The following is a 21732-nucleotide window of genomic DNA, read 5'->3' as shown; positions in this document are numbered from 1 at the left end:
TAGAGTTTGTGTATGCATTGCAGGGGGTCTCTGATGTTTAAAACTACGAAAGGGCAGCTCCATGCTCATATCGCTATGGACCACAATGGCCTCATCCCAATGGCATAGCTCAATATCCTCAATTAAACAATCATAGTGCAAAATTTGACCTCTAGTTTCAGAGTATGGGTTTTTGTACCCAAATTTTCAAAGGTCATTCAATGAATGTGCAAATGTATATTTTATTTAATATGTCTTCTAATTGTGATGAGATACACTGTAAATTAACTTTATATACAAAGTTTGAGGTATTAACACAATATTACAACCTCATGTCTATTCATGAAAGAAAAAAAAGATGCTGAAATATAAAATAACACTATGAAATATAACAATGATAATAAAAATCACACACGGCAACTTTTTGAGATACAACAGTATGTGATGCAGACAATGTGAAATATGGGACGCTTTTTACCAGTCTGTCACAAAAAAGAACCTTAATACTGCCCTACCATTCACTTCCCAATTGTAAACAACTATTAAAAAGACAACCTAAACACCATATTTACACACTTTTTTCCCTTTTTTTCATTGAAATGTATTTTCATGCCTAGTGGTTTTTTTTTCAGGATCGGGATGATCTCATGCAAAGGCTACAAGACTTGGAAAATGAGGTTGAAGGTCATAGGTTAGAGGTTGCTCAACAGAAGCAAAGATATGATGAAATACAAACCAAACATGCTGCTGAGTTAGAAGAGATCAGAAAAGCTGGTCATGATGCTTTGGCAGTCATTGTTGAAGAATACAAGGTTAGAATGATAATTTGGATATTACTGTGATATCAAAAACCTTATAACCCCATGGGAACTACCTGCCGATTCAGGTGGTGGTGAAAGCGATATCGCCATTTTTGATGTCTTGGATTAACACATAATTATGAAATCTTCACAAACAATTCTAAATTTGTTATGTGGTGTCAAAGCAAAATTATCTTACTCTAAAACTGTCGGGGTACGACAAAGTACCCCACTGCAAGTATGTTAATTTTCCATTTGTAATTGCTAACCGTGTTTTTTGAATGGGGCTGTCAGCCCTGTATCTTCACCAGCCTCGTACGTCTTGTATTGCGTGTCCTATGTCGCCTGTGCCGATTGGCCAAAAAGAAGTATTCATTATCAATTCGACCAATCAGCAACATTGTTAGAATAATTTCACCACGCAAAAAAATTGGGGTGAATTATTTGCAATGCTCCATGCTGATTGGTGATTAAACTGAAGGTATCATGTAATCGACCAATCAGAGGCAATGTTACGTCGGCAGGTAGTGCTCACAGGGTTAACATTTAAGACAATTAAAATGCTTTGTGCCTGTAGACTCTACAGATGTGATTTACTATGTATAGGTGTCCTTTTAATATAATAATTTTTAATTTTACTGTGATACCCAAACCTCAGTTTTCTTATTGCTGCCATCAGTCTCATTTCCTTCCATATTGGGCCACATAATGATATAGCGCCCTCAATCCTAACAGCAATCTATCTACACCATTTACATATCTGTTGGTAATTGTTGGATATATAACATTTTACCAGAAGGACATTGGTCTGGTTAGTGTATAGTGCCCTCATAAGAACAGGCCTGACACACATAATTTATATATTGTGGTACCTTGCCTGGGCTTTTGACAAAAATGCAAAAATTTCCATGCTATATCGTGTGAGTAAGCTTAAAACTTTCATCAGTCATGTCAGTGACATGTGTAGTTGATTTTAGGGGTTCTGTATGATTTTGAAGCAGTTCTTTATCTTTAATGCTAAATAGAATTAGAATCAGTGCAATTCACATGCAGTGATGCCAAGTCTCTGATTATGCAGGGGTTCCCTGAAAATGCATTTTGACAGCCATATTTAACAATCTCCCTGTTTTTTATAACCATTAAGTTGCACACATTTTCTGAAAATCTTCCTGATTGATATTGGAAATCTCTGTGATTCCAGGATATAAATGTTGGCATTGCTGCAAGTATGAAATATACCAAACCTTTATAAGGCAAAAAAAATAGTTGTGCTCACTGTTGTCCTCAGCGACCGACACTAAATCCTGAAAATCAGGGTCGCAATTTTTTTTAATGCTAATTTTTACAGATATGTTCAAAAAATCAATGTTTTTCACTTAAAATTAATATTTTATTGAAAGACTTGTCTTAAATTGATTATCTAACAAGTATCCAGTAGTCAGAATTGACCATATGTCCCTAATGGAAGAAACATTATTTAACAAGGTTTGAAAAAAAGGATAATTGACCATCTGACCCAACTTACCATTTTTCCCACTTGAGGGCAATACAACATTTTATTTTTTTTGGCATAATGTATCACCATCAGGCCAAGAAATTCAAATTTTTAAGGGCACTCATTTCAAAGCCAGTGAGCGAAGGGTACGAAGGCCAATATGTACTGAAGAATGCTTTGACATTGAGGGCACCAAGGCCAATTCTAAGGGCAACAGAGGACATGGCATTTGTGGCGTGCATGAATTTTGAGGCTTGATCACCATGTCACCCTCCCTCTCCAAAAAAGAAGATTTGCTGACACTACTTCCTATTGGTCCCTGTTTAAAATCATCAGATTGTTTTTAAACATCTGTGTCAAAACAAAAGAAATATAGAAAGAAAGGAACAAAGGAGAAGTGGTGGAAAAGAGAGAAATAAAGAAAATATTGTAAACATAAAAACCCCAAATACACAAACAAGCAAAATAAACAATAAAAACAACATATTCATGTATAAGTAGATGAAAACTTGGATTACTACTGAGAAAGATAAAGAAAGAAAAAAAAGGTGGAAGGAGGAATGCCCCTTTAAACTCGTTTATATCAGTACAAACAATAACGGAAGAAGTGAAAATGGAGTCCAATTTTTTATACAAGCCATTTAATTACTCGATTAAAGGTAGAGGCTCAGTATGAAACCCATTGCTGATAACATTGTGATGCTAACAAAATAATTGCATACAGGCATAACAAGATTCTATGTAATTTAGCACAATTTATATAATACACTGCATAGAAACCATTAAACCATTAACCTATGGTGTATGATGAATGGTGCACTGGGATTCATTTATCCCACATATACCTGCCACTAGAAGAAATAAACAAACAAACAAACTAGTTCAGCACTCACTTTGTAGCATGATTATAAAGCCATACAACAAATGTGCCTGGTACATTGTATTGTGTATCAGGCCATAGAGGGTCTGTGGTCAGATCTATATAGTTGAACACTTTAAAAACTCCTGCAATCTTATCGGTTCTTAGTCGTGTGATATGACACGATATCACACACTTTAGCGCACATGTGTATCAACTTGATTTAATTTGATTAAAATTTGGTATACTTTTGATTAATGTATTTATTTGAATTGAAGTGTTTAAGAATGAGAATAAAGGTATTGTTTTTAACCGCTGTCCTGCATCTATCGTAATTGGTCAGGGTTAATCATTTTGAAACCCATACTCTCCCTATATTAAGGCTTTACCTATATCTCCCACAACTGGAGTGAGTATTTCAAATGGAAGCTACTCAATTGTCTATTCTATTCAAAACTCATACTCCCTCCTATATATATAATGGAATAGCCCCTTGCAAAACATACAAACAAAAAATAACACATAAATGGCAATGGGTAATCATTGTAAGCACGAACAAACAAACAGACAAACAAAAAGAAAAGAAGAAAGTGTGGGTGTCAATATTCCATTAACAGGATAAAGATAACTAAGATATCACGTTCAGTTCATGTAGGCGTTGATTAATTGAAATTTAAGACAAGTAATATTTTATCCGAGTGACATTTTGACAAAATTGTAATCAGTGTGTTGTAAAGCTATTAACTTGATGTTTCAACCCTGGGAATAATCTGAATAAATCATCGAAGTTGTGACATATCAGACTCAAACTTTTTCCCCACTTTCATAAAGTAGTGGTGTCAGATATCGAGATGAGAAAACCATTGTATTATTTTGACTTATTCACCCCTTGCATGGTTCCACCATGTTGGGTATAGAGCCTCAAACTGGCAACAGACATGAAAGGAAGAATTATGTAACTTTACTGTAAGTTACATAACTGTTGTATAACTGATTCAATTCCCATTCATGTATGTTGCCAGTTTGAGGCTCTACCCAAAACTTGATGACCATGCTAGGAGCGAATTATTTGAAGGCACAGGGATAGAAAGACATCTCTCTATTTTCATATTTTATAGTTGGTTTCTCAGAGAGTTTCCCACCTTAACTAAACACTAATGACCATACAGGTATGCTCCCCTGGAAAGACCCCAGTTTTTGGACAGTTCCCAAAGACCCCTGAAATTTACCAAAACAAAGTGCTGAAAGACCTTTGAGGCCAAAAATAAAAGATTGTTTGCTTGTCCTCCACCGACCGACCCTAATCTGGAAAAAAGGTGTTTTTTTTTTGTTTTACTGTACAAATGAATACCAACCCTAATTTTGGAAATTTATTTATTGATGACTCAGAGGCACAAAGACATATCTCCATTAGTGCTGTGTTTATGTCATGCAATCACTTGAATCTGATGGAATCACTTGATTTAAGTGTAATCTATCATGATCAAATTGACTTATTTATTGATGACTCAGAGGCACAAAGACATATCTCCGTTAGTGATGTGTTTATGTCATGCAATCACTTGAATCAGATGGAATCACTTGAATTGTATTGATTAGGTGTTATCTATTATGATCAAATTGACTGATTTATTGATGACTCAGAGGCACAAAGATATATCTCCATTAGTGCTGTGTTTATGTCATGCAATCACTTGAATCAGATGGAATCACTTGAATTGTATTGAATAGGTGTAATCTGTTATGATCAAATTGACTTATTTATTGATGACTGAGAGGCACAAAGGCATATCTTCATCAGTGCTGTGTTTATTTCATGCAATCACTTGACTCAGATGGAATCACTTGAATTGTATTGATTAGGTGTTATCTGTTATGATCAAATTGACTGATTTATTGATGACTCAGAAGCACAAAGACATATCTCCATTAGTGCTGTGTTTATGGCATGCAATCACTTGAATCTGATGGAATCACTTCAATTGTATTGAATAAATGTAATCTGTGTTGATCAAATTGACTTATTTATTGATGACTCAGAGGCACAAAGACATATCTCCATCAGTGCTGTGTTTATTTCATCACTTGAATCAGATGGAATCACTTGAATTGTATTGAATAGGTGTAATCTGTTATGATCAAATTGACTTATTTATTGATAGCTCAGAGGCATAAAGACATATCTCCATTAGTGCTGTGTTTATGGCATGCGATCACTTGACTCAGATGGAATCACTTGAATTGTATTGAATAAATGTAATCTGTTATGGTCAAATTGACTTATTTATTGATGACTCAGAGGCACAAAGACATATCTCCGTTAGTGCTGTGTTTATGTCATGCAATCACTTGACTCAGATGGAATCACTTGAATTGTAGTGAATAGGTGTAATCGGTTATGATCAAATTGACTTATTTATTGATGACTGAGAGGCACAAAGACATATCTCCATCAGTGCTGTTTTATATCATGCAATCACTTGAATCAGATGGAAGCAATTGAATTGTATTGAATAGGTATAATCTGTTATGGTCAAATTGACTTATTTATTGATGACTCAGAGGCACAAAGACATATCTCCATCAGTCCTGTGTTTATATCATGCAATCACTTGAATCAGGTGGAATCACTTGAATTGTATTGAATAGGTGTAATCTGTTATGATCTAATTGACTTATTTATTGATGACTCAGAGGCACAAAGACGTATCTCCATTACCCCCATACAAAATAAAGCACATACTATACTCAAAGTTTTGCAAATCATCTGTCTGGAGTAATCTCCTTTTATTTATAATCAAGTTTTCTTGGAAATCTGAATCTCTTTCCCCCGTAAGTTCCGGGGCCCGAATTTGGATACAATGAAGTCTAACTTCTCGCAAGAGAAGTTTACATAATATTCATTAACCCGTAAGTTACGGGCCCACTCCCGCAAATTTCCCAAGCCCTTTCCAAAAATTACTCCCCGTAAGTTACGGGGCCCTCCTGGGAATTTCCCGAGCCCTTTCCTAAAATTACTCCCCATAAGTTATGGGGCCCCTCCCGGGAATTTCCCGAGCCCTACCTATACACACAGTGTAAATTTATTGTATCCTTACGATTTTATTTAAATCAATTTTCCAATTTGAAAACCCTTTAAAAGCAAATACATATAGGGGCAAGTACTTAAATAATTCCATTTTTGATGGAATTTCTGTCCCTGTCCGTTATTTTTCCGCCAAAAGACCGACCTTCTGGTTTTCCTGAAATTACTTCCCGGGTTATTTCCGGGGCCACTCCCAGGAATTTCCTGAACCCTTTCTTAAAATTACTCCCCGTAAGTTCCGGGGCCCCTCCCAGGAATTTCCTGAGCCCTTTCCTAATTTTACTCCCCGTAAGTTACGGAGCCCCTCCCGGGAATTTCCTGAGCCCTTCCCTACACTCACTCCCCGTAAGTTACGAGGCCCCTCCAGGAATTTCCCCGAGCCCTACCTATACACGCGGTGTACATTTATTGTATCCTTACAATTTCATTATATCAATTTTTCCTGCTTGATGCCTTCCCATGGTCCGTGACTGTTTGTCCTAAATAATTCCCCTACCACCAGTATCCCATAAGCTGCGTACCCAAGGACACCTTTCAGAAACCAATTTAAGGTCAAGAAAAGCTAAGAAAAAATTTTGTTTGGGTGTGGTGGGAGGGAAATTTTTTTCCAAGAATAACACCACCTCTTACTCCTTCCGTGACAGAACGATATGTGATTATTTCTCAGAAATTTGATCCGCATCGCTGTGCTCAGGCAAATCCTATTGGCTGTCGCAGACAATAGGCCTTAATGCCAATTGGTTCATTGAGAATGCTGTACCTAGGCATTGAAGCCCAGCCCACAATATTGGCCTAAACCATTTCGCAGGGGGTAAATCTGTTTATTGTGCATTGGCCAATAAACTTTATTAGTGCTGTGTTTATGTCATGCAATCACTTGAATCTGATGGAATCACTTGATTTAAGTGTAATTTATTATGATCAAATTGACTTATTTATTGATGACTCAGAGGCACAAAGACATATCTCCGTTAGTGATGTGTTTATGTCATGCAATCACTTGAATCTGATGGAATCACTTGAATTGTATTGATTAGGTGTTATCTGTTATGATCAAATTGACTGATTTATTGATGACTCAGAGGCACAAAGATATATCTCCAATCACTTGAATCTGATGGAATCACTTGATTTAAGTGTAATTTATTATGATCAAATTGACTTATTTATTGATGACTCAGAGGCAGAACGTATCTTCGTTAGTGATGTGTTTATGTCATGCAATCACTTGAATCAGATGAAATCACTTGAATTGTATTGAACTAGGCGGTTACCCGTATTTGGCGGTTCTCGGCTGTTGCGATTACCTGGCTGACGGTGACTGTATTCACCAAGTTTTATGCCCATAGGACAGTTTGTACTAATTTGATCCCAGATGACCCCTTGTGACCTCGAAATGACCATCCAAAATTTGGCTCTAAATGTTGATTGTACCCACCACGTTTCATGCCCATATGACAGTTTATAGTAATTTGACCTTCGATGACCCCAAAATGACCTTCCAAAAATTTGACTCTAAAAGGTGACTGTACCCACCAAGTTTCATGCGATACGACATTTTTTACTAATTTGACCTCAGATGACCCCTGGGTGACCCCGGATGACCCCAAAATGACCTTCCAAAAATTTGACTATAAAAGTTGACTGTACCCACCAAGTTTCATGCCCATACAATAGTTTTTACTAATTTGACCTCAGATGACCCCTGGATGACCTCGGGTGATCTGTTCTGTCTGAGGTCCAGATGCACCCACCCACCAAGTTTGAGGAACGTATGCACCCCTAGTCTCCGAGAAAATAGGCGGAAAACAGTTTTTACTAATTTGACCTCAGATGACCCCTGGGTGACCTTGACCCACTAATCAATACAAACTTGTTCTGTCTTAGGTCAAGATGCACCTACCCACCAAGTTTCATGCCCATATGACAGTTTTTACTAATTTGACCCCTAGATGACCTCTGGTGACCTTGACCCACTAACCAATACAAACATGTTCTGTCACGGGTCAAGACGCACCCACCAATCAAGTTTGAGGAACGTATGCACCCCAGTCTCCGAGAAAAACAGTTTTTACTAATTTGACCCTGTATGACCTTGGGTGACCTTGACCCACTAACCAATACAAACTCGTTCTTCCTCATACCAAGCTGCACCCACCCACCAAGTTTGAGGAACGTGCAACCCCCAGTCTCCGAGAAAAACAGTTTTTACTAATTTGACCCCTGGATGACCTTGGGTGACTTTGACCCACTAACCAATACAAACTCGTTCTTCCTCATACCAAGCTGCACCCACCCACCAAGTTTGAGGAACGTGCGACTCCCAGTCTCCGAGAAAAGAGGCGGACAGACAAACAGACACACAAACAAACAGATTCTGGTGAATTATAGTAAGATAGGTGTAATCTGTTATGATCAAATTGACCTATTTATTGATGACTTAGAGGCACAAAGACATATCTCCATTAGTGCTGTGTTTATCACTTAAATATCAGATGGAATCATCTGGTATGATCAAATTGACTTTAATGGTCCAGCAGCACAGACATTTGATAGCTGATATGCAGGAGTCACATTACACAGTGTATTCCCTATACAAGTGCATGAGTGTATGCCCATGTATCAGTGGCGTAGATTTCTTTTTGACATTGGGGTAGGATGGGGTTGGAAAAAATTCTTGAAGTATAGTAAATCCAGCACCTTTAGGCGACAGAATAAGTTAATGGTATGAATATGCGTGAAAAGTTTTGCTATTTTGAAGCTAAATTGGCGAAATATGGTGCAAAAGTGGAATTGTGTGCAAAAATTTGCACTTTGGGGCCTAAAATGGGCAAATATTAGGTTAATTTGGTCAGAATTTCATATTCAGGCATCAACATTGGGGGATGATTGTATGGACCATCCCCTGGCAAAATATTGGGGATTTATTCCCCCCACATCCCCCGTATCAACGCCTATGCCATGTATAACTGAACTCGCTGCATATCACATGCAATCAGTTTAACATACACAGCTAATGGAGATATGTCTTTGTGCTACTGAGCCATTGTTATGCTCATTTCTCAATTCTTGAAACTATGAAGCAGTCAATTTTTATAAACAATCTCCCTTCATCTCCCTTTAATTTACAGGTTGAACATTTGATTGGTATTATAGGTAATTTAGAAAAGCATCACGCCACACAAGTTTGTTGTTTTCGTATCAAATTTTCAATTTGATTAGCTCTGGTTGATTTGAGTTTCTGAAAATTGATAATGTGATCTATGTAATGTAGCTCAACCAATTTTAATCAAGACAGTTTTCAAGCCTTATAATGTTTCATTTAATTATATAGTAATTACCAGCGTTCACAATATGAAAAATAAACTTGGTTGTGCGCCAAACAGTTTTTTAACAGTTTTCCATATTTTTCACTCTAATTGAAAAAAATTGAACTTCTTTCTGTGCAAGATTTTACATTTACAACAACTGAAGGGATCCAACTTTGGTCTTTTTGCATATACGAGTTAAAGTTTTAAACTCAACAAAAGTTTTAATCCAATTTAATCTGTTACACAGAATAAGTCTGGATAATAAAGTATTAGTTTATGATTAAATATGGTTTGCACTCAACTTCTAGTGGGTTACAACTTACAGGAGTATTTCTTGATCATAGCATCCTCTTTTTATAACATTTTTCAGTAGATATGCACAAAAAAAGCTTGTTCCCAAAATTCCAGTTGATTCCTATTTTGCGTTTGCGAGTTACACATGATTATGTGTTTTACACTGCTCCATAGACAATGTGTGGCAATTTCGTTCTGGTGTATTAGAACGTAATTTTTTCAAATTTCACGATATTTTTGCTAAACGAATATATCTGAAAGAATTTTTTTGTACATAAACATTATGTAGCCAGAGGTTGCCAGTGATATAAAAATCTCAACTTTTTTGGAGAAAAGTGGGGGGATGATGCTGTGGATCACGAAATGCCCTTATAATGTACTTTAATTTGTTTGACATTTGGTTAGGGCTCATATTGAAATACCCTACCACGCTTTCACACAGAAAGAAGGCAGGATTCCCCGCTAAGCGCCAGCCTCAGAAAAGCTCGGTCATAAAACGGATGGATTATATGCATCAGTGATACACCCTGCCCAGGATTTTAACAAAAGAAGGCTAGTACAGGAAAGCTGCAGGATGGTGCACACCTTCCTGTGTAAGGGAATTTCAATATGAGCCCTTAATACTATAGTACAAAATATGAAATGTGTGGGTATTTTTTTTACCCTTGCTGAATTCTTGTGTCCAGACTTTTTGTGAAAGGAGTTTATCTGGCACTACATGTTGCTTTGGTTAGTTTAGATGCCTGGATTACCGTTATTTCAAATGCCAATAATTAATACTCCTGGTCAGTGGTGTAGCATCATAGGGGCACGGGAGGGGGGCATGTGCCCCCCCCTCAATTAATTGCAAAATTTAGAAAATCCCATAGGAAAATTGCCAAAAAATGGCTTGTGTCCCCCAATCAGACCCAGTGTCCCCCCACACACACTCATGGTCGGTGCCCCCCCATGACCCACACTATGCCACTGCTCCTGGTAAAAAAACCATGTAGTGTTTACTTGTAAATTTAAGACCAGTGGAAATAATTAAGCATTTGTGTATAAGCCAGTGGATATAGCCAGTAAGAATTGGCACAGCCAAAATAAAGGTTTGTGGATGATGTTATAAAGAAATACAAATTACTCCAAACCGCAGCCTCTCTTGGTATGACCCCTGGGGGTTCTCAACTTTGGTTTGGGTGGGGATTGGCATCTAGGACGCCGTAAAACTACCCAACTTTAAATCAAATTTGACAAAAAAACAGACCCAAAATTATACAAATTTTTGAAAAAATTTGCAAAGTTTGCTAAAAAATGATGAAAATTTGGAAAAAAAATACCCTATAAACTATATTTTTTATGAAATTTAGGGCCATCAAAAAATGAAAATGGCTGAAAATGCACCCCAAGTCTAAACTAAATGGTGAAAATGTGCCCCGAATCTGCCGCACATCCCCTTACCCTCATTTCAGCTAAGAACCCCACCCCCTTCCCGTTATGACTTTGCCTCAAAGCACTTGTAAGGTTATGGTATTGGTGTAGGACAGTGTTGCCAAAACTTTTCAGCTTCAAGGCGCGGCGCATTGACTCGCCAGGCCGCGGTAAAGGATTCTCAAGTAGCCCAATTTTCTAAGCTTCCAAAAAGCGCCTAATACCGCCGATTTGGGCGGATTTACCCAATTTAGAACGCAAAACACCCAATTGGGTGGAAAAACACTTGACTTTGAAACTTCCGGTACTTCCTGGGAAGTTACTGACCGATCAATAAATGGTCACAAAACCCATTGTAATTTCAATTTGGAGCTTCAAAGACTCAAAACCTTTATAAATCGGCTAAATTGAAAGGAAAATAAATCAAATTAGTGCCGCGGCCTGAGACTGTCAAAAGTAGCCCAATTTTAGACAAGTAGCAGCATGCTTTTTTGAGTAGCGGCAAGTGATCGCCAAGTAGCCCAGTTGTGCGCCTAAGGCGCGGCGATGGCATCACTGGTGTAGGATGGGTTAGGTTAAGGGATTTTTAATACCAATCCTAGAGATAGGATTGGTGTTAAAAATAGGGTTATACTGCTTTTTGTTAATGAATTGTTAGCTTACATCTGTCAATTAACCCATCCAACATGAGAGCACCAGTACTGAATACAAGAGAATGGCACTTTGATTGCTAGGCTTTAAGTAACACAGAAACAATGGCACTAAAGGGGCGATTCCATGATCTCTCATGTACACACAAAATACAAATTGATGTATTTTGAAAACTGTGCGTCAGATTTGTTTCAAGCAAGAGATATTTTGATCAGTGTACTGTGCCCTACACTATAATAATTATGTTACAAATATGCTCAAAGCATAATTTTTAAGTTCCAGAAAATTCATAATTATCCACCTTAAATAATCCTTGTCATAAATATGTGTGTGCTTTAAAACATGCAAAAGGTCTTTAACTCAAAACATGTACACGATTTGTAGGAACGGGTCGTATGTCATCATTAATTTCGCATAATGACTTAAAGGAGGATTTCGTGATCCTAGCATCCTCTTTTATGACATTTTCAATAGATATCCATGAAAAGAGCTTATTCCCAAAATTGCAGTTGATTCTGATTCTGCTTTTGCGAGTTATGCATGTTTATATTGCTCCATAGGCCACTGTGTTGAATAATGTTACACCAGAACATAATTCAAATTTTGTGGTATTTTTGCTTAACAAATTAATCTGCAAGAAATCTTCTGTACATAAACATTATGTAACCAGAGGTTTCCAGTGGTATAAAAATCTCAACTTTTTTTGAGGAAAGTAGGGGGCGGATGCTGTGGATCACGAAATGCCCTTTTAAATACCTCTGTAAATAGCATAACAATACATGTATGTGAAACAGATGACTTAGGAAGCTGACACCAGACAATTCACATTAGGATGACGTTGATGTCACCTATCAGGGGCAGTTCAATTGGCCCCAGTGACAATTGGCCCCAGTGACAGTTGGTCCCACTGGAGATCAACTAATTCCGGCTTTAATGCCTTGCATTGCTCAGCAAGGTCTCTTTGTCTTTATTGTGTGAACAAAAAAACTAGGTCCTGTGATGCTATGCAACTTGCTCAACAAGACCTGATCCATATGGCTTATTGGGACCCCAATTCTGTATTCAGGCAGTGTAGGTGCAACATCAGCAAAAATTGTAAAGGAATTTTAATAAAAAGTGTAGATGTATCAACATTTCAAATAAATTATTGTTGACTTAATTGTTCCAATACATTTTCTTTCTAGGAGCTATGTAAGTGTGCTGTAGCTCAACAACAGGAAGCCAGCGAACGACATGTACAAGAAGCAATAACTAAAGAAGCCCAACGGTGTGAGCAACTACTTAAAGAGCAAGTAAGACCAGAGTATTTTATATTGATTGATTGATCTGTTGATTGATTGATTGATTGATTGTTTGACTGATTGACTGATTAATTGATTGATTGATATGTTGATTGGTTGATTGATTTGATATATTTAGTTAAAAAACTGAAAATTATGAAGGAGCAAAGTATATCAACTTGATGTTGGGAAACAAAGACAAAATGCAGGGGACAAGAAACAACAAATGTACATGATTTCAGGTAAGTTTAAACTGATTCACACAAGCAAAGATTTTTACTCACAAAATTTTTTTTTCGAGTCACATCCGTGAAGCTCTTCTTCAGTTGTTATCGGAGACGTTGGTTGACCGGTCACGTGACCCAGGGAGTAGACCCGAATCACGTGACCTGATGAGCGGCCGATAGACGTTTGGCAGATGGTGTCTTCCCTGGTCCTTGTTCAGGTCCGGTTCTGTGGCTTGGATATAAATTGCCTCCTTAACGCCTCTTTCAAACCATCTACTTTCAGAGTCTATAATTTTCACATTTTGAGATGTGAAACTATGTCTTTGTTGGCGCATATGGGCACCCACGGGGGAGGTGTCCCTTTTGTGTTCAGTGAGTCTTGATCGAAGGGGGCGAGCGGTTTCGCCAACATAGTTGGACGGGCAGTCAGAACACTTGATGTTATAGATTGCACCTGAGCGGTCTTCTTTCTTGGGCTTGTCCTTTGGTGCAACTAACATGCTGCGAATGGTATTAGTGGGGCGTACATGGACCACAACACCAGACTTGCGAATTTTTCTGCTCAAGGGTTCTGTTACTCCCTGAACATATGGTAAGGTTATATGTCCTTTGGGCGGTGCAGTATCCTTGCGTGCGTTTGGCTTAGGATCCAGTTTGCGACTTTGTGGGGTATTCCATGCCCATTTGGTATAGCCGCAGACTATTGTACAGAAGTAAGTAAATGGATATGATATAGAATACACAAATAGAACAGGAAGAAATAAGGGAGGTGTATGTTTGTATATCGCCAGTTCAATCAAATATAAGTTAAGGACTGATCTTTGTATTTCAAATCCAAACTTTGAATCCTGTTTTATAGAAATAGAAAACAAAGATACACGAAATATGTTAGTTGGCGTTTTTACCGTGCCCATACAGCCATAGAGCATTTTATTAATGACATTAGTCCAATACTTGACAAAATAACGAACGAAAAAAAGGAATGCTATCTAATGGGAGATTTTAACATAGACTTGTTAAAGGATGATTGCCACAAACAAACTCATGAATATCTAAATCTTGTTTATTCATATTCATTTTTACCAACCATTTACAAACCAACCAGAATAACCGAACACAGTGCTACAATTATTGATAATATTCTTACAAATAACTATAACGATATTGACTCGGAAATAATTGTTACAGATATTAGTGATCATTTACCAACTATATTGATCAAAAACAGGTAGCAAAAGAAACGCCAACTGAAAAGAGAAACTATTTCTATAAGAGGAATCACAATGAAAGTAATATTAACAACTTAAGACAAAAACTTTCGAATGTAGATTGGAAGGCAGAATTGGATAACGAAGATGTTAACGATAGTTACAATAAATTTATACACACCTTTAGTAAATTATATGATGAATGTATACCTTTAAAGAAACATAAGTGTAATAACAAAAAAGAACCGAAATCTCCGTGGATAAGTAAAGGTCTTCTCACAAGTATTAATGTTAAAAATAAGTTATATAAAAGATATATTCAAAAACCATGTGATGACAGGCTTGCAGCATTCAAAAAATATAGAAATAAGTTGAATGCTTTAATACGAAAATCAAAAAAAGAATATTATCAAAAGAAATTTGAGTCAGTTAAACACAATTTACAAAAGACATGGAAAACAATTAATTCTATAATTGGACGTAAGAAAAATAGAAATGTACAAGCTCAATTTAAAAATACTCAAGGTGATATTATACTTGATTCTGAGAAGATTTCAAATGAATTTAATGATTTTTTTGTCAATATAGGACCAAAATTAGCCTCCAATATCAAATGTACTGGGAAAAATTATCATGATTATTTAGAAAACCCATTCAGCAGCAGTATGTATATGAAACCAATCGTAAGTGAAGAAATTATAAAAATCATACATAAGTTCAATCAAAATAAGAGTGCTGGTCATGACAACTTTGGTAACTACATTGTTAAAAGAATTGCTAAAGAAATCTCAGATCCATTAACAATAATTTGTAATCTCTCTCTCAGGGAAGGTGTCGCTCCAGATGAATTAAAAATAGCAAAAGTAATTCCTATCTATAAAAAGGAGAATCCTGAATGTTTTTCTAATTATCGTCCTGTTTCAGTTTTGCCATGTTTTTCTAAAATACTTGAAAGACTTGTATTTAACAGATGTATGAATTATATTGACAAATATAACATATTAAATGATAAACAGTTTGGATTTAGATCAAAACATTCTACATATATGGCAATTTTAGAATTTATTGACAAAGTCAGTAATTCAGTTAAAAAAAAGAAACAACCTTAGGAATATTCCTCGACTTGTCAAAAGCCTTTGATACTATTGATCATAGCATATTATTATATAAATTGGAATACTATGGATTTAGAGGTAATGTCTTAAAATGGTTTGAAGATTATTTATCAAATCGAAAACAGTATGTATATTATAATTCATGCAAATCTCAATATAAAAATATCCAATGTGGAGTACCCCAAGGATCAATCCTGGGCCCATTATTATTTCTTCTGTATGTAAACGATATCACAAACACCTCATCGATTCTTGAATTTGTATTGTTTGCCGACGATACCACCATCACCTATTCACATACAGACATTTTGTCTAAGTATGATCTAGTTAATAAAGAATTACTTGAAGTCAATAATTGGTTTAAGGCTAATAAGCTGTCAGTAAATGCAAGTAAGACAAATTATATGGTACTTGAACTAACCATAAAACATCACGTATATCAAATAATGTAAAAAAGATATCATATTGGACGATACTCCACTAGATCGGGTTGACAAGACCAAATTCCTAGGCGTGACAATTGATTTAAAATTTGACATGGAAAACTCACATTGATAATATATCAAAGAATATTTCCAGAGGTATTGGAGTAATAAACCAAATTAAGCACTTTGTACCAGAGAAAGTTTTATTTTCACTATATTGCACATTAATTCTTCCTTATATAAATTATGCTATTTTAGCATGGGGAAATACATGTAAGAAATACTTAGAGAAGATTTTTGTACTGCAAAAAAAAGGCACTTAGAATCATTTCAAATAGTCATTATTTATGTCACTCTGCTCCTATTTTTAAAAAGTATGAATTACTTAATGTTTATGACACATATCATATGGAATTAAGCATATTTATGTATAAACATTTTTCAAATCAGCTGCCTGTAGTATTCGACAACTATTTCATGCAGCAGATAAATCGACATAAGTATCACACAAGAAATGCCGATGACTATAATATATGTCATACAAAAACAGAATTTGCTCACAAAACAATAAGAGCTGCCGGTCCTAGGAAATGGAATATTACTGATAAATATATAAAGATGGCAAAATCAGTAAACCAGTTTAAGTTACAAATAAAGAAAAGTCTAATAAAAATTACATCTAATATTTAGGCATTATTTAATGACCTCCCCAACCCCAACTATCAATTTCTTGTGTGAACTGTGGAATGTCTATTTATTGAAATGTTATAAATATTTATATTGGTTCTTTCTTTGCATGTTCTTCTCCTCTTTCTTTTTTTTTTTTTTAGTTGTTAAGTTTGTGTACTTGTATGTTGTAACTTAGGGTAGTGTAAGGGGGTGCTCGCTTCAGGCCTTTGGGCCTTTTGAGCATCTCCTCATTCAAATTTTTGTGTCTTTTATATATATTTTGTATGTTGATTTGAATGAAATAAAATGATGATGTATGATGTATGTATGTAAAGTTTGATAGCCAGAAGTTACAAATTCCACAGCCAACAGAAGTGTATCAAGATCAAATTCAAGTAAAAAATAGTGGCAGGCTCAAATTGAGCCCAGTAGCAAACAAGACAACTAGCTTGGTGCAAAATTTATTTTGTTTGTTTGTTTTATTTTATTTTATTTTGTTTACTTTGGAGGCAGGTAATGGATAATTACCAAATTTCTGTAGCTATTTATAACACATCTGCTTACGGAACTGGCACTTGCAGTATATTAGTGGAAGAAGGGTCCAACTCCAGCTTGTATTAAGACCTGTACCGTTTCCATGGAATCATCATATATAATTTTGAATGTATGTAATACTGTATGTTCATGTCTTAATGGTCCCCTGAAGATGAAAAGATTCTGTCTATAAAACTTTTCTAAATATTAGGTTTTTTATTGATATCTCAAAAACAGTTTTGATGGAGTTGGGCCCTTCTTCCACTCAGGTATTCAATGATAAACCATATAGCAGATACTGCCTCTTATTTCTCACTTTAGAAGTTGTTGTTTGTGAATCTGTTTGCTTCCAAAGTAAAAATATAATATTATATAAATATGAAGCTTTTATATACCACAAAATTTTAATACTGCACAGTAATACTGTGCAAGATATTATGATACTGAACAATGCAATTTACAATTCTAAGTCAATAGCTGTGGCTAGCTTGTTAACGCTGAATTTCATTGGTTTCTGCATGCCATCTATCACACGGTAGACAGCAGTAACCGCGTCATTGCGGAAGACGCTTTTGGAAGCGCGCGTATGTAGTGCATTCTATAATGATGCGCGAACGAGAGGCGCAGTACGTGCAACTAAAACGGTAAACAAGTTTTGTTCATTTTAACTTAATTTTTGCTAAATAAAACAGGGTTTAGTTATTAAACACCAAGCCCCACTTGGCCAGTTCACCACAGAAGAACTTTCTTACACCTGTTACTTTGATGACAGACAGAACAGAATTTACATGGATACATTTTAACCTTCACTAATTCCCTAAGGAACTTGAACCAAAAGTGGAGCTTCCACTTTAAAAAAATATTGTACTGACTAAGAATGAGAATAAACGATAGGAATTTTTGTTTTTACTATCCTCTACCGTGTGAAAGATGACAGGCAGGTCCAATATTTTTGTCGTAGTGGATACCGGCTGCCCTGGCATCCACTATTCAAAATATTGGACCTGCCTGTTGTCTATTACATGGTAGAGGATAGTAAAAACAAAAATTCCTATCTTTTAGGCCCATGAAAGTCAATTCCGAGTTTATCATCCCTTTTTTTTCCAGGTTGGTGAGGTGACTTTTTCATTTTTCATTTTTCATTTTTCATCAGATTTCATTATTGACCTAAAATGCGTGTTGATTTAAAGCCACACTCATACATGTTATTTATAAACATGTTTTTATATGGGTAGGGACTAGAAAAGTTAGAAAAGAGCCTGGTTTTGCTTCCAAGTTATGAATTTATATGTTTTACAATCAAAAATATAAGTTTCCAATTGCTAAATCTGGTGAAAACACTGATACTTTGAAAATAATGAATTATTTTGGCATTTTTGAAAATTTGACGCGGGTGTTTTTGGTTTCCAAAAAGTGATGCGGGCGGGTGACGAGAAACTCGGAATCAACTTTCACGCGCCTTATTCTCTAATTCTTACTTTGTGGGATGATATACTTCCTACAAAGCCATATCAAGCTCAGCATTGTTTTAATAATCTGCAAAAAATATCAGCTTCACATTGAAATGTAAAACTTTAGCAGGAAATTAGTATAATTAGGAATATTTGATATCAAAACCTGTGTAACTGAATAGCCAACATGCAATTTAATTTAGCAAGAAATTGTCATATAGGTTACATTATGACGCAAGTAATTCATTAGAAAGTACTCGTAAATTTCGTAATTTTTTTTTTATTTAGTTCAAATAGGGGGAACTTCAAAGTTGTGGATCCTATGCTGCCACCCCATGACAAATTGATCTTTTTGGGATAATGGGCAAAAACTGTTGATTGCTCCCATAGACCAATTTCAAAAAAGGCAACTTTATAGTTTAGGGTTAAAAATTGGGGTATTTTAGATATACTGTGGTTAGATATCATAAACCTGGACCCATCTATGGTTATGTAAGTTTTTACTTTCAGATACAGTCCAACCTCCCTTATCCGGACCTCTCTTAAGGATCTATCAATTATATCTGGACATGTGATCTCATAGAAAAACATGTTTTTAATGCCTTGAGAGGTTGATTTCATGCATTTAGAAGGCTACAACTATGTGGCATAAAGCATTCAAATACCATATTTTAGCATTATTACCCCATTTTGAGTAAGGCCGTGTGTCTTGAACTCGCCACCCTTAGCGTTACATCACAAATATTATGAATTTTTACACCAATCGAGTTTCAAATTAGAATATCTCTACAATTATCAACCCCAAACTAGCAAAAGTATACATTTTTGGAAAGCTGAAGGCATTAGCAATTTAAATATACACATTTCATCTCATTATACAGGGTGACCTTCAAGTTATACAGGGTGGAATAAAAAAGATTAAGATAAAAATGGGTTACTTAACCCTAACAGGACGGTATACTACAAAATACTACTTGATATATGCGCTGTTCGTGCATGCATCCCACGTGGTGTGATGATGCAATCGCCCTAAGTGATATATAGGCACGGTTTCGCTGGCCAGCGAAGCCCAAGACCCGCGGGCAAAGTGTCGCTGACCCAGTGCCTGGCATGCGAGGGGTCTCGGGTTCGAATCCCACCCAGAGCAAACAACTTCTTTCCTTCTTTTCTCTCTTTTCTTCTTTCCCTTCCCTTCGCCAAAAAGCCCTTAGGCGGTTAGGGTTAATGAATTGCTTTTTGCCAACTTGCAGTAATATACTAGAAGTAAACAACATTCATTTGGTTAGAGGATATGGGGAGCCTACTGACTTTGGAAGAAACCAAAATCACAGCTGTTTGGTAATCTCGGAATACAAGGTGTCCCAAAGTATGTTAGAATTTTTTACAATTCAACATATTTTGAACTGAAACATTTTGCCCCTAACCCATACAGAAAAAAATCAAATTTCCCTTCAGAAAGTCTATACTTTGACTTTGATAGGATAAGTAATTAAACTTTTACAGTAACATTTAGATTTTGAAGACATCCATATTACTAAACTACAGTGTTCATACATACACGCTATATAACAGCGCGCGTGATTGGTCGAGAGCCGGGCGTTTATGCCCGGTGTCCCGGATGTGATATCGCCGGGTAGGGAAAATGCAAGGAAAATCATGTTTTTTAATAATGTTACTCGTAATTTTTTGTTATTATTTTGATGAAATAAGAATCACAAAATGTTCTGGTATGTATGAACGGGGTCAAGCGGCCCTCGGGCATAAACAACCGTTTAGTCATGAAAATATATGAATGAACCCCTAATTCACTATGGAAACAGGTAGTTTTGTATGTAAAATTAGAATTGTTGCTGTAAGGTTATGAGTCTTTTAGATGCTAAATAGGGTCAAAATCCAATTTGCAGCCTTTACAGAAGCACTGTTATGCAGATTATACACAAAGAAAATCAATCCCATAGAGTTTGTGTGTAACACATCCCCCACCTCTGCCACCCTGCCCATTCTGAATTCTATGAAGCACAGTGTCAGTATTAGAAAGGCTGAAGAATTTCTTTTTACAGTGTTGAAAGTGCATTTTATTAGCTATAAAATGAGACTAATTCAGGCAATACCATCTTGCTTGGCAGAGATATCATCAATTAATTTGAGTCAAATTTGGAAAATCCCTTTTTTGGGTGGCGAGTCACGCATGACCTTAACGTTTTGCTGTCTCAATGTTAGCACTTCAGACATTCAATGCAGAATTACATATAATTCACTTATCCATATTTTTCACTTATCCTACCAATGCTTGGTCCCATCATGGCTAGTATGGTAAACCAAATAGTTGACAAAAAAAGTTTGTTTGCAAGCTATGAAGAGGGAGATAATTAAATTGTCAAACATTTTGACATGTGGCTAATTAGATCATATCATGTCACAAATGTGGTGTAAAATGACCAAGCTATAGATACACCTGACTGAACACCACACAAATGGTTATTAATCACTTTATTATGTCAGGCGGATTTATCCGCCTGATATACTGTGAAGCTCTCAAATCTTCTTTCTTCTTTAGTAAAACCAAAAATTGCTACTAGTGCCAGACGCTTGCACCAATTTTGACCAAACTTGGCCACAAGAAGCACTGACCCAAGCTTAATATAACTTCTACACGGATAGGGGTCAAAGGTCACGTAAGGGTTATTAGGGGTCATTTTGTAAAAATCTTAAAAATGCTACTGCTCCTTTAAATGACATGCTATGACCACCAAACATGGTCAGCAAGAACCGCTGGCGCAAGCTTCAAATAAGTTGTACCACAGATTGGGGTCAAAGTTCATGTAAGGCTTGATAGGGGTCATTTTGTGAAAATATTTGTGTGAAATGTAATGAAGCAGCTATCATTAGAGGCAGCAATTTGGCAGTTAACTTAGGCAGGGAGACAGTTTGTCTGCTGT

At 36.2% G+C, this 21732-nt stretch overlaps 1 protein-coding gene across 2 annotated transcripts in view; it reads left to right on the top strand.

The window, feature by feature from the left end:
• LOC140168059 (uncharacterized) overlaps positions 1–21732 on the top strand; it is a 73195-nt gene that overhangs the window by 18050 nt on the left and 33413 nt on the right. For both annotated transcript variants that reach the window (XM_072191363.1, XM_072191362.1), the window contains exons 5-6: positions 612–791; positions 13069–13176. In XM_072191363.1, the coding sequence (XP_072047464.1) occupies positions 612–791; positions 13069–13176 (288 nt within the window). The remainder of the gene's footprint in view (positions 1–611; positions 792–13068; positions 13177–21732) is intronic.

Source organism: Amphiura filiformis, chromosome 13, assembly GCF_039555335.1.
Source record: "Amphiura filiformis chromosome 13, Afil_fr2py, whole genome shotgun sequence".
Taxonomy (NCBI): Eukaryota; Metazoa; Echinodermata; class Ophiuroidea; order Amphilepidida; family Amphiuridae; genus Amphiura; species Amphiura filiformis.
This window is presented reverse-complemented; position numbering and strand designations above follow the sequence as displayed.